This window comes from Melopsittacus undulatus, chromosome 1 (assembly GCF_012275295.1).
Source record: "Melopsittacus undulatus isolate bMelUnd1 chromosome 1, bMelUnd1.mat.Z, whole genome shotgun sequence".
Taxonomy (NCBI): domain Eukaryota; kingdom Metazoa; phylum Chordata; class Aves; order Psittaciformes; family Psittaculidae; genus Melopsittacus; species Melopsittacus undulatus.
Genome location: NC_047527.1, coordinates 33818872 through 33833701, shown reverse-complemented (window position 1 = coordinate 33833701; position 14830 = coordinate 33818872). Strand labels below are relative to the sequence as shown.

The 14830-nt window shown below is 36.0% G+C and overlaps 1 protein-coding gene across 1 annotated transcript in view; it reads right to left on the bottom strand.

Annotated features, from left to right (window-relative positions):
• Window positions 1-14830, bottom strand: part of EYA1 (EYA transcriptional coactivator and phosphatase 1) — an 82353-nt gene that overhangs the window by 34914 nt on the left and 32609 nt on the right. The window contains exons 9-11 of the mRNA XM_031050584.2: window positions 8935-9077; window positions 7789-7872; window positions 1744-1833 (exon numbers count right to left, since the gene is read on the bottom strand). Coding sequence (XP_030906444.1) covers window positions 1744-1833; window positions 7789-7872; window positions 8935-9077 — 317 coding nt within the window. The remainder of the gene's footprint in view (window positions 1-1743; window positions 1834-7788; window positions 7873-8934; window positions 9078-14830) is intronic.

Here is a 14830-nt window from a genome sequence, read left to right as displayed (position 1 = left end):
GGATGTAAAGAACCAAGCTCTTCCAGTGAGCTACTCTGCTTTCATGAACCATGTGAATCAGTATTCTTTTCATACACAGCTTCAAAGTTCTTCAGTGAATAAACTGCTATGCTGTATTGTTAAGGCTGTAACATTCCAATTAGCAGAAGATAATCTACTACCCCTAAAATGTGGTCGATTGTTTAACTTCCATTAAAGTCAGTGACACTGACAAACACATACAAAGAAGTAGAAACAAGTCTACTGGCTACACACAGCAAATGAAAACACACAGAACTCTGTTGAATATGCTGGTAAACTACAGTAGTACTTTCTCTTTCTACTTTGGAGAAAATGAAATACAACCAGAAATCAGAAACAGATTTGGAAAATAACTAGCATTGTTGTACTTTTCTAAAATCTGAAAAATCAGTCCTATACATGAAACTCACTAATGGTGCTTCTTACATCCCAAACAATGATAACTACATATAGCTACCTTCATGAAAGAAACTACTGCTTTAAAATGTAAAGAAATATTCTATTTTATTGTAAGTATAAAAAATGAATACTCCACTAAGGAATGGAAGAAAAATTAAAGCACATTAAATAATTTCATTACATTCTAAGATGCCAAATCATCTGTGAGTGGTTTCTTTTTAGATGAAAAGAAATCAAAATATAGGACAGATGTTGGACAAACCACATTTGAGGTCTATCACACACTGGCATTTTTCAAATGATTTTGGCTCATCTATTAAATAAGGTGTATTTTGCTTGATTTTGAAAAGGGAAACATCAGGAAATATTTAAAGGCCAATTGCTGCCAATTAACTTTGATCAGCAAAAGTTGCATTTGAATCTTTAAGATTCTTTTGCCTGTCTGGAATAACACACTATTCTAAAATCCAGCAAAACAACAACTTGATGATTAATGTGTGTTGGCAGCCCCACCACAAGCTTGCTTAACAGCTGGATTTTAAATAAACAGCTGTCTTCACTATGATGGGAAAGAAATCTGACTGTTTTCATGTTTTTGCGCTGTTAAAATATGATCAGAAAACGCTTTTTTCCCTTTTAAGATGAAACAGCCAGGCATTATGGTGACAGTCTCTTTCAGCAGTTTGGATAGTTTTAGAACTATCTCACAAGCATTACCAAACTAGAGCCTGCATAGGCTGAAAAAAACCCTTGGCATGACGACACCAGCTCCTTGCCACATGCCGCAGGGTTGAAGGCACACATAGCAGAGAAACCCCAGCACGTAACAAATAGTACCTGCCCCCAGGAAAGGCAGAGGACCCCCAGTAAACAGCCCATGGAGATGGACAGCATATACAACATTAATGATTTCCCTCAGGGTTAAGGTAATACTTGCCCACAGCGGGATGTAAGTGAGAAATCTGTACCCAGCCATTAACTGTTTATAGAAACTGAGGATTAATATTTAATGACCTGTGCAGACTATTAAATTCTTAAGTTTATAGATGCTTTTGGTGCATCCACTTCTCAAACTTGTCTACTGTGGTCATGAAAACTAAGACCTGTGAGGACAAAACTCCACCATTTAAACTACTGTAACCTTTGAATGCCATTTATTGTAAATATTATTATATATCCTAATGACAAAACAACACAGATATTTTCTAAATGTTTTCATATTAAAACCGTGAAACCAAAAACAACTGCCAAGCCATCTAACAACATATAAAAAGAGACAAATATTAAATCACCTTTATGTGTTTCAAAAGAATGAACACTTACTTCTAAATCATTAAAGAATAGATGAGTGTCCGCCAAATTGAAAATCATCTCTTCCATTCGGAGTCCAAGAGACACAGAAGTGGGTGGATCCTTAAAGAAGAAATTAAGTGAGTACACCATCAATATCATGCCGAACATACATATCAGAATATAAACTGAAGGAACTATTTTTCAAGGTAGATTATATGATGCATTAAATGCAACATCTGCTTCTTCAGTTTAATGTCAGTAGCTCTCTAATCCTGTACTATAACACTTACCAGCAACACTCAAAACCACGAATTTAACTCGAGTGACACCATGATTCTGCAGTGGGACCTCTGTGGTCACCCTTGTACACCCCTGGTATGGGCTCTCTGCCCTCTGTGCAGAAAGGTCAAATCGATTTAACTTAAAACTTTTGCAGATTTTACAGTTGTTTACAAATTTTATGATCAACCAAGGGCATGATAATGCTATTGATACTCAAAATAAACTCTCCCTTGTCACAAGTGAAAGGATTCAGTCCTGGGAATACCTCCTGACTTTAAAGCAAATCACCGTTAATGTTTCATTTGCAAATGGCAATTATATTAAAAACCTCTCCTTGATTCTCCACAAAACGATGCTTTAATTACACTTTCAGCTTGGCCCACCCATGCAGAGTGAACAAATCTATTGTTTGTTAATAATACATAACACACTTTAACTTCTCTACAGAAATTACTATAACAACTTATTCCTTACTGAGCTAATAAACTCAAAAAGCATGTTCAGCATTGTGGTTACCAAATGCATTGCAGATGTTTGCCTTGTTGTGATTTTTTTTTTGTTTTATATATTTTCAATCTGAAAAATTGAAATGCAAGCCTGATACGTACACTTGATATAGAGTTTCTCCTTTGTAATGCCAAGTATATCCAAGCGCACAGAAGCATGAGTTTGAAAGAACACGTTATATCATCTCATGACACCCTCTATTAACAATCTTAGTATGTTAGGAATTATATTCTAAATAGAACTGCAGAAGTGACAACTCATATTTTACTTAAAATAAGTTAATATTCTAAACCTGATGACAACTCAAAGTTAAAAAACAAGAGATTTAGTCCCTAGTTTCTTTTTGCACCTCTCAATCAAATTAATAGGTGTTTCAACATGATCTTTGAACTTTCAAACATTTTTTTCTGTAACTACTAGTTAAAAAGCAAAATGTGTCAGTAGCAAAGAGCTTGAAAAGAATGGTGATTTGGCAGCCTGTTTGCTTTCTGGAAATGCAAAACCCAAGCAAAACTAACCAGAAAAAGTATTTTGGAAAGAAGCATTTGGAAACAAAACGACATAGAACAGCCAAAACATCTTTTCTTGAACTCACATACATTAAAAGCAAATAAGTAATCAAGTATGTAAAAGAGAAAAAAAAAAGCCTTAATAAATGGGAAAGAAAAATTGCATCATACTATTTTGATAATCATTGCCCTCAAAAATAAGCTTTCTATTTAAAAAAAATAGTTGGCTTCCTAATTCAAATGGAAAGACTTTAAAATATGAACTGAAGTATTCTGTCCCTCTGGCCTATTTGTAGACCTGTGTCTTCCTTTCTTTTACTTTTGCAGGCATGTGAGGTGGAAAGCAGGTGAGATTTTCTTTCCAGCTAGACCTGAGGCTACTTTTCCCTCTGACATTCCTGTTGATCTTTGCTCCCAGTTTCCACCCCACCATCCTTCATAGCTCGTCAGTCTTTTTGTTTTAAACCAGACAATGATTTCTCTTGCACCTGAGCCCTAACAGGAGTCACCCCACAAAAAGTCTCTGCTTTAGTTATTAAAAGGAGTTATATGGACTAAGGGTCTAAGATGGAAATGAAGATCACTAGCTACATCTTGATTATCAACTGCTAATGTAACAGAGCAGGACTAATCCCATTCTGAGTTTCCAACCATAAATAGGAACATCATTTTCAAAAGCAGAATAAATGGGCAGATGGAGCATGATATTGGTTATGACCCAAATGGTTATTTTTAAAGAGATGGCTGTGAATATATATTTTAAATTTCAATGTACACACAACTTAAATATTTTTATTAAACTTTTTAATCACACTTCTGAGTCTGAAAAAATGTTTTTTTTGTAAAGCTTTCTGTGAACCATCTTACTCCAAGGTATTTTTTAATTGGCAGACAAAACAGAATGGGTATTTCTCTAAAGTAATACTAAAATAATGCCATTTATTAGGTTAATTTAACAGGAAGAAAAACAAATAAGAAAATCATTGGCACCTACTGAAAATGTCAGATAAAATACCACAGGAGCTAAGAGAAGAAACAAAACAGGTAGCTTTTTAATTTCTTTACTTAATTGACTTGACTTAAACCAATCTTTTTCTATAGAAAGTTCCACTTAGCATAAAAACCATGTTAAACTGCAGCTCTGGATATCTACATGTTTAACAGAGGCAAAAGTCTTATCTGCATTAGTGTTATAAATACCTGCGTAGTCACAAACTTGCAACTGCCCTAGTAAAAGGCACAAGAGCCTGGGTTTAAGGCACTGCAGCAGATTAAACCCTGATGTCAGACATTACAGTGGGAGCTGAAAACTTTAAAAAAAGACAAGGCTAGAATAAGGTTTTTTTAAAAAATAATCCCATATTGAACCTTCTTTTGCAATCTTAAGCCACTAATTGCTAACTAATTATTGTGAGGTGTCACACAATGAGGAGGAAAGCTAACAATCTCTCCTTGTTGATTGGGATTTGCAGGTTCAGTTGGAGTGTCTTTTCAGGTATGGTCAAAATTAGGTACAAATCTCTGAGGGAGGTACAGTTTAGCTAAAGAAAAGAAATACCAATGTCAAACTGCTTAAGCGGGCCTTTGTTTTGAATACTGGTACTGGAGCCAAAACATTGTCTGTATGTCATTTCTAAATTCTACCCACTTGATTTCTTTGTTTTGTGGAGAAACAAGAAGCTGAAAAACAGGAAAGTTCACTTTGGGTACAAGGCTTATTTTCCACTTAAGCCTACAGGTCACAAATGAAGGGTTAAGTGAAACCAGGCTTTGTTTTTCTCAATCTCTAAAATATATTAAACCACATTAAAATAGCTTATAATTTAAAGGAAAATTCCTTTAAAGCCTCTGAATATAAATGCTTTTGTGAAGAATGGAAATGTACATAAGGACCACAGTATTCTAGTGCCAATATTGAGACATATTTCCACCTGCTCTAAGAGACGAAAGAAGGGCTCCAACTTTTTCCAAATTCCAAAACTTAATTATTTGATATCTGTCTCAAAACATATTTTTGAGGTCTTAGATGCCCTAATGCCAATTAAAGTAACAGATAACTTTATATTTGATCAATAGATCTCTCACTGTACATAAATAAAAAAAATACAAATGCAAATGGAAATAGTTAGTTTTGGGTTTTTTTTTCTCTTCTGGAAAAACTTATCATATTCCTATCCTAGTTGCATACATTTCATGCTCAGAAAAATTAAATCACCCTTAAATAAAAATGTAGCAGTTTATACCATGACTGTGCAAATGGAAAAGAAGAGGCATGATTTTGTTCCAACAATGCTGAAGGACAAAAGCAGGAAGAAAGCAGAGTACAATAATAGCAAAAGGAGAGCAGGTGATAAAAACAGACGAGAAAGTAAGAATATACAAAAAAGGGTGGCACAAGCAAGAAGTTATGAGGAAAAAGAGAATGAGGAAAAGAAAAACAATCCCTTCAGCAGCAGGACTACTAATCATTCATAGTCATTCACCATGAAACTCACTCAGGCATTATTAAAAGAGGTGAATACCAAGCTGCCAAATCCTCTATTACTTAATGAGGATATTTTTGCTCATTTGAAGATTCAGCTTTTGTATTTTGATGATTATGTGAGCTTAGATTTATTTTTTTAAAAGGGCATTTCTAGCCCTCACCACAGTGCAGAAACACATGAGGTGATGTCACATTGCTCAAAAAGCAGAATACAGGTGAAATGAACAGAAATTCCCCTCAACTATTTTTTTTCCCCCCCAGATTGGCTTATGGTCTGGATTTCTGATTTTAAAGGCCAGAAATCATTAGAAAACACTCTTGAAAAATGTGCACCTCCCATTGCTGCAAATAAATTATCATATGACAGATGCAGGCTTTAGCATGTTTGCTTTGAACATTTGACACTATCTTTCTCTGTCTCTGGAAATTGCTGTTGTCTGAAGCTACCAATAAACCAAGAGTAATTGTGATATGAACGAGTATTTAAGAAAATAAAGCAAAAAATGGCACACTTCCATCACTTTCAGAGCCAAAGACATGCACACTACTACCCCTCACCAGAATGATCTAATATTTATGCAGAGAATAAGCAGTAATGCCGTCATTCCTCTTAAGAGCAATGGCTGATTGTTATTTAGCAATGAAGAAGTATCCTGCCACATGCCATGCAATGAAAGCCAGCTGGGTGAAAGCTACATCTCAAGTAAACAGTGTCTGCAGTGATTGACTGCCATCAGGAGTCACCCACCTCCTGGCAGCATACATATTTATATCTCCCTGCAGCTCAGTACTAGCCACTTGCCTCAGCATCAAGCATCCAGCAAGAAAGCTGTTTATGTTCAGGCCTCAATTAATGAAACCATTCTAGAGAACTAGTAACAAATGGAAAAAAATATGCCTTGCACAAGTACTTCTGCAGCAATGACTAATTAGGTTTTTCCAGCAGGGTTCTGCTGCCCAAAAGCAAGTAGCAAGATTCTGTTGGCACTGAGTTCTTTTTGTCAGCACTGGGATTTGTTCTCATTCTGAACTGAACCATCATAGGTTTGATCACTTTGGGGTGCCATGCAAAAGCAGGTTTTGGCCCAAAAAATGGAAAAGCAACTTTCAGTGTATGTTTAATACTCTATAAAGCTGTCATCTGTATTATCCCTACAATAATTGTTGGGGCATTTAAAGTTCTAATGTCTTTTTACAAGGTAAATATAAACTAATGCCATCAAGGAAACTAAGGTTGCTGAATTAACTTGCTTTTCTGCCACATAATGAAGAAAAGCTAATTATAGTCTTCAAACAGGTAACTGGCTATTACAGCAAACACTTCTGAAAACACACTGCACCTAAACAAGCATGAAAGGTTGCAAGCAGCCCTGCTTTAGACTTTCACAATACATAAAGCTGTTATGAGGAATTCAGAACCTGACTCAGGCACAGACTGAACCAGTATCAGCTTTGCTCTTCACTTAACTGGGTGTGGGATGAAAACTTTTAGCGATAAATATAAGCTTTAGAAGAAAACAGAGTGATTACATAAAGTCAGACAAAACTACCTGGTTATTCTTTATATGTAGACTTTTTTAAGGTTACCAAAACCTCACATTCTAGTTATGCCTCACATGAGGTGAATATGAAACAGCATGACAGATTTTAGCAGAAGCCGAGACATTAGCTTTCAAATACAATCCTGGAAAAACAAAGTTTGATCTCACAACGGCATTCCATTCGTAAACTATTCTTATTCACCTAAGTCTGTGTTTTTCTTCTGAGAGTTACTGCGGAAACCCACAGCCTGTAGATACATTCATTAGTTCAGTTATGATTTACAGACTGTGCATAATAGAAAGATTTGACTCACAGGCTTTCATTAACATCAGTCAATATGTAGATTAAAAAAAAGTTAAGATAAAAAAATTTAGACTAATCTGTCTGTGTCCAAAAGTATGCTTCCTCTTGCCCTCTCAATACAGAGCACAGTTCACTGCTGATTGCTCAGAACTATAACATTATTTTAGCAATCACTCCTGGAAGATCTTCACTCTCTGCAGATTTTGATGATATCAACAGGTTTCAGATACTCTGTACCTACGAACCAAACCTCAAGTGGTCAACGTATTTAATTTAATTATTTACTGAATATAAGAGCACGTGAAACAGCTTTACTCCTTGATTTTTCGCCTTGAAACACCAGTACCGGTTTGTTTCTAGAAAATCAACTAATGTTCTGTTTCTTTGTGCATCAACTGTAAACCAGCAAATATCATTGAGAAATTCCATCATTTTCTTGACACTCACCCTTCCATATCTGTTAGCGTAGGACCCTGTAAGCAAGGAATGGAAAATGATGATTGTCTCATCCAAATCCCAAATGAATACTCTCTGTAAAAAGAGAATCAAATCAATGTGTTCTTCTGTGAAGCCAATACTTGAAATGGAAAGTTAAAATTTGAATCAGTAAGTGCACAAATGAGAAAACTGTATTGAAATGGTTATGTATTAAAACCTTAGTTTCCCCATCTTTTTTTTTAAACTAACAAGTTTTTTCCAGAATAAGGTAATACAATCTGTTAGCTTTGTACTACAGCTGCTATTATATCAAATTATACTTTTTAGAATAGAATTATAGCTATTTCAAATACACACAGAAAATGAGATTGTACAATGCATTACTTTAATGCCAGATGTGAGATAGAAATAGAAATAAAAGAAGAGAGGCCTCTGAAAATTAAATCTTTGGAGTCTGAATTCTGTATTTCTGCAAGTCTTATAAAACAAAGTTAATATAACTGCTCTTGGAAATTACCTCTAAAACCAAAATAAATCAAATTGCTGCTAAGTACTTAAATCCCCTTAATCTATCCATGTTCATTTTTAATGGATTTTTAGGCACCTAAAGAATGAAAATTACAAACTTAGATGCTGCATGTGTAAGAATTTATGGCATCAGTAAATAATTCTTTCATTACAACCAATGGAAAATATGTGTTTTAAATTTGTCCTCTGACCACAGATAAAATGATATTTTACTGAAAAATAAAGTGTTCAAATAGAAGTATTTTAATTCCTGGTGAGATTGTATTTCCCGTGATGACAAATGGGCTAAGATTTTGGAAAGGAAAAGTAATGCAGTGTGGACACTCATAGGTGTTGTGTATCATTGGAGATGTGCTCTCGACATAAAGTATGAGCCACTGGGAGGAATGTGAACATAGCTTGAGAGAACAAAACCCACTATTGTGCAAACCTTCCTTTGACATGGGAAAAGCTTGCCTTTTCATATCTTTTTTGCCCAAAAAAGGGAAAGAAACTCCCAGTATTTTTGAGACAAAAGAAAGTTCCAATGCTACTTATTTTTTTTATGTGTAAATATTACTTCACTGTGCAAAAAAAAAAAATAAAAATACAGCCTGTAACAGGTCAAAGACATCTAACATAATGTACCTCTAGATCAGAGTCAGGTGGTGGTGAAGGATTATTGTTTCTTCTGCCACGGCCACGTGATTTCCCATCTGAACTACGACGCAATCTATCTGAATCTGAATCCTTAATGGGCGTTGATGGACTGTGGATTGTACTATATTCTGCTGTGGTAAAGAAACGACATTTTTAACTTCCAGTTTAAACTTACAAATGTTCAACTTGGTTTTTGTGTGACATGTGACACTAAACCCAGGATGTTCACTAAAGAGTCCTAACTAAAATAGTTAAATCTACAATGATAACTGGAAATACTGATACAGAAATTAATTCAATCAAGATATATGTAAAACCAGAGATATAAACTATTTCAGTAAACAAATAAAAAGGAGTAAGTAAAAAAAAAGCTTCATTCCTTCAAGTCATAGAGTGTATCACTCTATGTGTATTCCTTCAAATCATAGAGTGTATCACTTCATAGAGAAGCTTAAACTCTAAACAAACAATTTTAAGGTATACCAGCTCTTTTTTACAGAACATTGGTGTAATTCTAAGTTTCTGAACATGATTTAAGATAACCACTGTGGTGGCTGGTAAGAAAAAAGCACCCAGGTGTAAAAAAAACGCCAAACACACAGAAACTAAACTTTTCCAAATTGCCTGGTTTCAGGTAGTTTTCTTACATCTCTATATTTGAGCCAGATTAATAGAAGTTCTAAATATGGCATAAAATAGAGTCCTTATTTTCCCAGGGTAAGTTCAATTAGTAAGTTTTAAATATGCATTAACTATGAAGAATAAATTTATGGTATTCTTCAAAGACCTACTCAACACTGAATTCTTCCAATGTGTAACTTGCAGACAAGATACAATTCTTCATAAACAATATTGCAGGCTAATTATCAGGCTTCAGCAAAATTTATTTACAAAGATATTTACAGTTGAATAGGTGAAAAAGAACAATGATATATGTATGCAGGAACAACAGTTTTCCCAAAAACATGCTAGTTGGAAGATGTTTTGTTATTCTTAATGTTTATAGACCTAGTAACAGTTAAGTGCTTGAACATTAACAAAGAAGACACTGAGCAGAGACTATCCTTCCTAATTCATTTAACTAGAAGTACCATACTCCTCAAAAATGCAACACATTTTAAAATCTCTTTTCAAGACTTCCTTTCACAATTTGAAGTTCACGGAGAAAAGACTTATTTTGATGGTTACTGTTGATTCTTTTCCTAAAAAAAAAACTTACCAACCCTTATTTTTGTAAAGGCAGCTGAAATTTTCAGGATACAATGTATTTATCAATTTCACTTCTCAGTTAACATTAGAATCATAGAATTCTAACTGGGCCTTAGCTTTCCTAACCCGGTCCCTAGCTTCACAGACAACATCCCTGTATTATTCCCAGGCCATCTGTCCTTGCTTCCACCAAAATTAACTGCTGTTTAGAGTTCAGTAGATGTGGATATTTGTATCAATATTAATTTTCTTTTTAATCAGCCTAGACTGTGGCATTCCAGTTTAAACAGACAGGTATACTTCTCACACAAGTGATTCTTTCTCCTAAAAATAACATCCTGTAGAGGTCAAAGGTTAGATTAAGAAGGAGACTCTGGACATCTGTGTAACACCATATATGCACAATTACTCAAAATAATAATGTTGCTTGTGCTGAATGAAAGGAAAAGGCCTTCAAATTCTCATGTTCAGCAGTTAAATCTACGCTTCAAGGAAATCAGTATATATTATATATTTCACATTAGATTTTTACCTAAGTATCTCAGGCTACATTAAGCAAAGCAGAATAACAAGTTAAGATATAACTCAAGGTAAAATAAAGAATCTTCAAAAGAGACTCAACCTATACATAAAAGAGTGATTCTGTGTATGTGCCAAACAACAAAAACCACTCAGCCACATCAATCTACATAACTAAAGAGAGAGGTTTAAATGTTGAAGATCACATACATTCCAATAATATGCATTTTTCCTATGAAAATGTATTCTTCAGAATATGTATCCAAACTATTTAAATTTTGAATGCAGATTGCTCTTTCATCTACTGTACTTAAACACAGATAAGAAATCATAAATCAACTAGTACTAATTTCCTAATCTTTTAAACTTAAATGAGTTTATCTGCTATATATTATTTAATTATTAAAGTCCTTAAAAAAAAACCCCTCAAAAACAAACAAAAACCAACATAAAAAAAAGGAACATGAAAGAAAACAACACACAAAAGCGTTGAAATAATTTATAACTAGGTAAATAAACAGACCAGAATTTCTTCAACTGGCATATTGCCCAATGATATTCCAAATATGTGCTCTAAAATGCAGATGTAATGAAAAATTGGATTTCCTATTGACTAGTTTAAATTAGGGTTGCTCTTGATGCCTGACAAGATTTTACAATTGGGTTTTAGATACCATTTTTTTTAATTCTTCCCACAGAAATGATATGCCTAAAAAGTTTAAGTATGAAATTTGAGACAGCAATAATAATGCTGACTGAAACAGGGAACAGAAAGCATGGAAAACGTATAAAGAAAACTTCATGATGAATAAAACCGGATAAATGTAAAAGAGTGAGCACACAAAGCAGAGCATGTTGAGAGCAGGGAATAAAGTCTGTTTGTAAGAGCCATCCAGCTTTCCATTTTTGGAAGCACCTCAATTTAAGCATCCTGCATTCAAAATTTCAAACACAGGGCCACAAGTTTGAGTGGAGGCTCATTTCTATCTCTCCCTCAAGTGTGCAAACCATCTGTCCGGACAGGCTAGACCCTCACCTGACAGAACGACTCCCAACCCAACTTTGGGACCCCAAGGTTGGCTGGGCAACACCTTAGCCCACCCTTTTTTGGACCACTGCACCTGCATCATTCTCAGATTTGACTGTAGTGCTTTTCAGGAAACTTACTCTGCTGTTTTAACAGCCATGGCACTAGAAACAGAACATATAACTTCAGCATTCATTAAAGCAATATAAGTTAAATCTGTGAAAGTGAAGGACAAAAATATTCTCTTCATTGTACCTGCATGCATTCAAAGCCTGTTCTTAGATACTCTTTGTTGCTAGGTTAACCCTCCCTGTTGATCTTGCTTTCTAGGTTGTAATTAATGCTCTCTATAGTCTCTCCAAACTGTACACTGTAATACAAAGCAAAGTTGTATTTAATTCCCATGTAAAGATTTACTTCCCATGTCCCACAGCAAGATTTACTTCCCATGAGCAAGATTTACTTCCCAGGTCCCACAGTCTACTCTCCCCGGCTACCACTTGGCAGAAGACAATCTCTATTTTCACAATACTTTCAGTAAATGTTAGTTTCAGGATCCCTAGGCCATCTTCTGAGGAGAAAACAATACCTAAGTGGTAATTTCTCAAAGACCTGGCCAAATATTGCACATGGATACACAGTGTTGCTAATACCTGGAGCTTCTGAGCCTGCTCAGGAGAGCAGTCAGTTATGAACAGTGTGACAGATGACAAAAAACAATAGGGAAAAACATGACATCGTGTGCAAGAAACTCTCTCCATGTATGTAAAGGGAAACCATAGCATGTACTCTTTGGATTAAGGCTCTGTGTGCACAGCTGGGTTATCAGTTCTCTGCTTCCTCATAAGGAAACCTAACTAAAGAATCCAGTATCCAGCTGAGCCCTGAGCCTCCACAAGCCCCAAGCCCTGACAAATTCTGAAGCAAGATAAACAACAGCGGCTGAGGGTACTCAGTGTGCCACTAATATCTGTAGTACTCAGAGCAGTTCACAGGGAAAGGTAAAGCCTGGAAGGAGCTGCCAACATTCCCCATCCCACATTTGTGCAGTTCATCATTCCTGCCTAAATCTATACCTCACACCTGCTCCTATTCAGATCACATCTCCATTTTTTGAGTTCTCATCCTGTCTCCAAAGAACTCACAGCCCCTCTCAGCATGGTGTCATCTACATATTTAATAGGCAAACGCATTCTGTTCCGTCATCTAAATGATTAATGAAAAAGCAGTCTGGTGTTAGGCCCAAGGCAGACACTGAGGAATGTTGCTGTAGCCATCCTTCTATTTTAACAGTGAGCTCTCACTAACTTCTCTCTGTACATGGTTTCCTAAACAGGTTTATATCATTCTGGTGTAGTTTCTGCTTTAGCCTAGTTTGGTTATCAGTTGTTAAGTGAAAAGGTTTAACTGTCAGAGCAGCAAAAGCCTTGCTGAAGTCAAGCTATATATCCACAAAACATGTTATTGCTATACCCATTATTCTACATTCATTGATAGGAAGAGGTCAATTTGTTCAACCTCATCTGGATTCATGGTACCAGATATATTGTAGTTTCAGACAAGGGAAATTATTGTTTCTAAAACACTGAATTTATTTTTAATCCTGTTCTTGAGCATCACAAACCCCGGGAAGCACAGGACAAAACCCAGCCCTCCACAAAACTGTAAGTGAAAAAGGGGGTGAGAATGAGCTCTCTGCAGCTTGTCCCACTATTACAGCAAGATCACCAAAGGAAATCCGGCAGGATCCAGGTTAAACATAACAAGGAAGAGCTCATATAAAACCTAGAAGAATTGTGGTACATTTTGCCAGAAAATGCCAGGCTTTCAAAGGATTACAAAAGTTCAAGAGGATCTTGAAGACATCGCTAGAAGAGAAGCATCAGGAGTGCTACAGCCCTGCCACACTGGCAAGTTGGTTCTGTAGGACCGAACAAATGGTGGCAACAACCCCAGACTTCACTGCCTGTTTCTGGGAAGCCATTTCAGTGGAGGTCCAGCCTTATCTAGTCTCCTGATCATCCCTAATAGGGACTGGAACAATTAGGAGCTGTCTTAGAGGCCAGTTTTGATTGGAAGGACTCCAGCCAGGTGCTCCTGGACCACTCTGCTGAGCCAAAGCTTTGCATCAAGACTCCTGCTCCAAATTAAAATGCTAATGCAACATACAAACATATAAACATCAGCTTTGGAAATCACGTGAGATGAAAATATCTGGAAACTGGAAAAGTGCTTAGGGCAAGTCTTATCCAAACTTAGCCTGCTCCTGAGCTGTCTGCTGATAGCGTACAGGGCATGTAGATCCATCAGTCAGGACCACTACAGCCATTTCTGTGTGTTGCCTATGCCTTCACAAAATTAATGTAGCAACAGTTATTTTTCAATATTCATTAAAAACCACAGAATTTTTTATCTCTCTGCTATGACACCTTTCTGCACTCTGCCCCAGGCAAACAATAAATAGCACCGCTTGTTTCTGCTTCACACACTCTGAGCAACTTCCTCAAACCTTGACCAAACATAACAGACCCAATCATCAGAAAAACATTTTGAGTCCAGATTCTATAATTTTATGCCTCCTTTGCCAGGTGTGACTGGTACCTCTTGCTCCTGACCCCTGGTGGTATCCCTGTAGTGTACGGTAACACCAAGACAGACAAAAACTACACATAACTGCGAGGATTAAAACATGTTTACAATCTGGTTTACCTAAAATACACAAACTATACTGTAGCAGACTTCCCCTTGTGCTACAAGGCACTGTATTATTGCAACTTGACATATTTTGTAAGCATATGATTCCCTGTTACATTATCACAGGCAGTTTCAACGCTTTTGTCACAGTGGGCAATTTTTAATCATCTCAAAAATACTTTGATTACTTATGAATAGACAACAAAGCTACAGATATACCGTTTGCAACACTATATTCTGTAATTCCTTTTCATATGTTATGGAATTCCCCCCTAAGTAATTACTGAATTTTCTTACTATAGATTTCAATGTACTATACAGCAGCAGTATCAAATGACAAATCTGGGGAAAACTAGCTACCCCAGAAATCCCCAGATCAAGTCTGTTTCTAGGTAAATCCAACTGGTGAGTGGCGGGTAGAGCTCTTGCTGATGA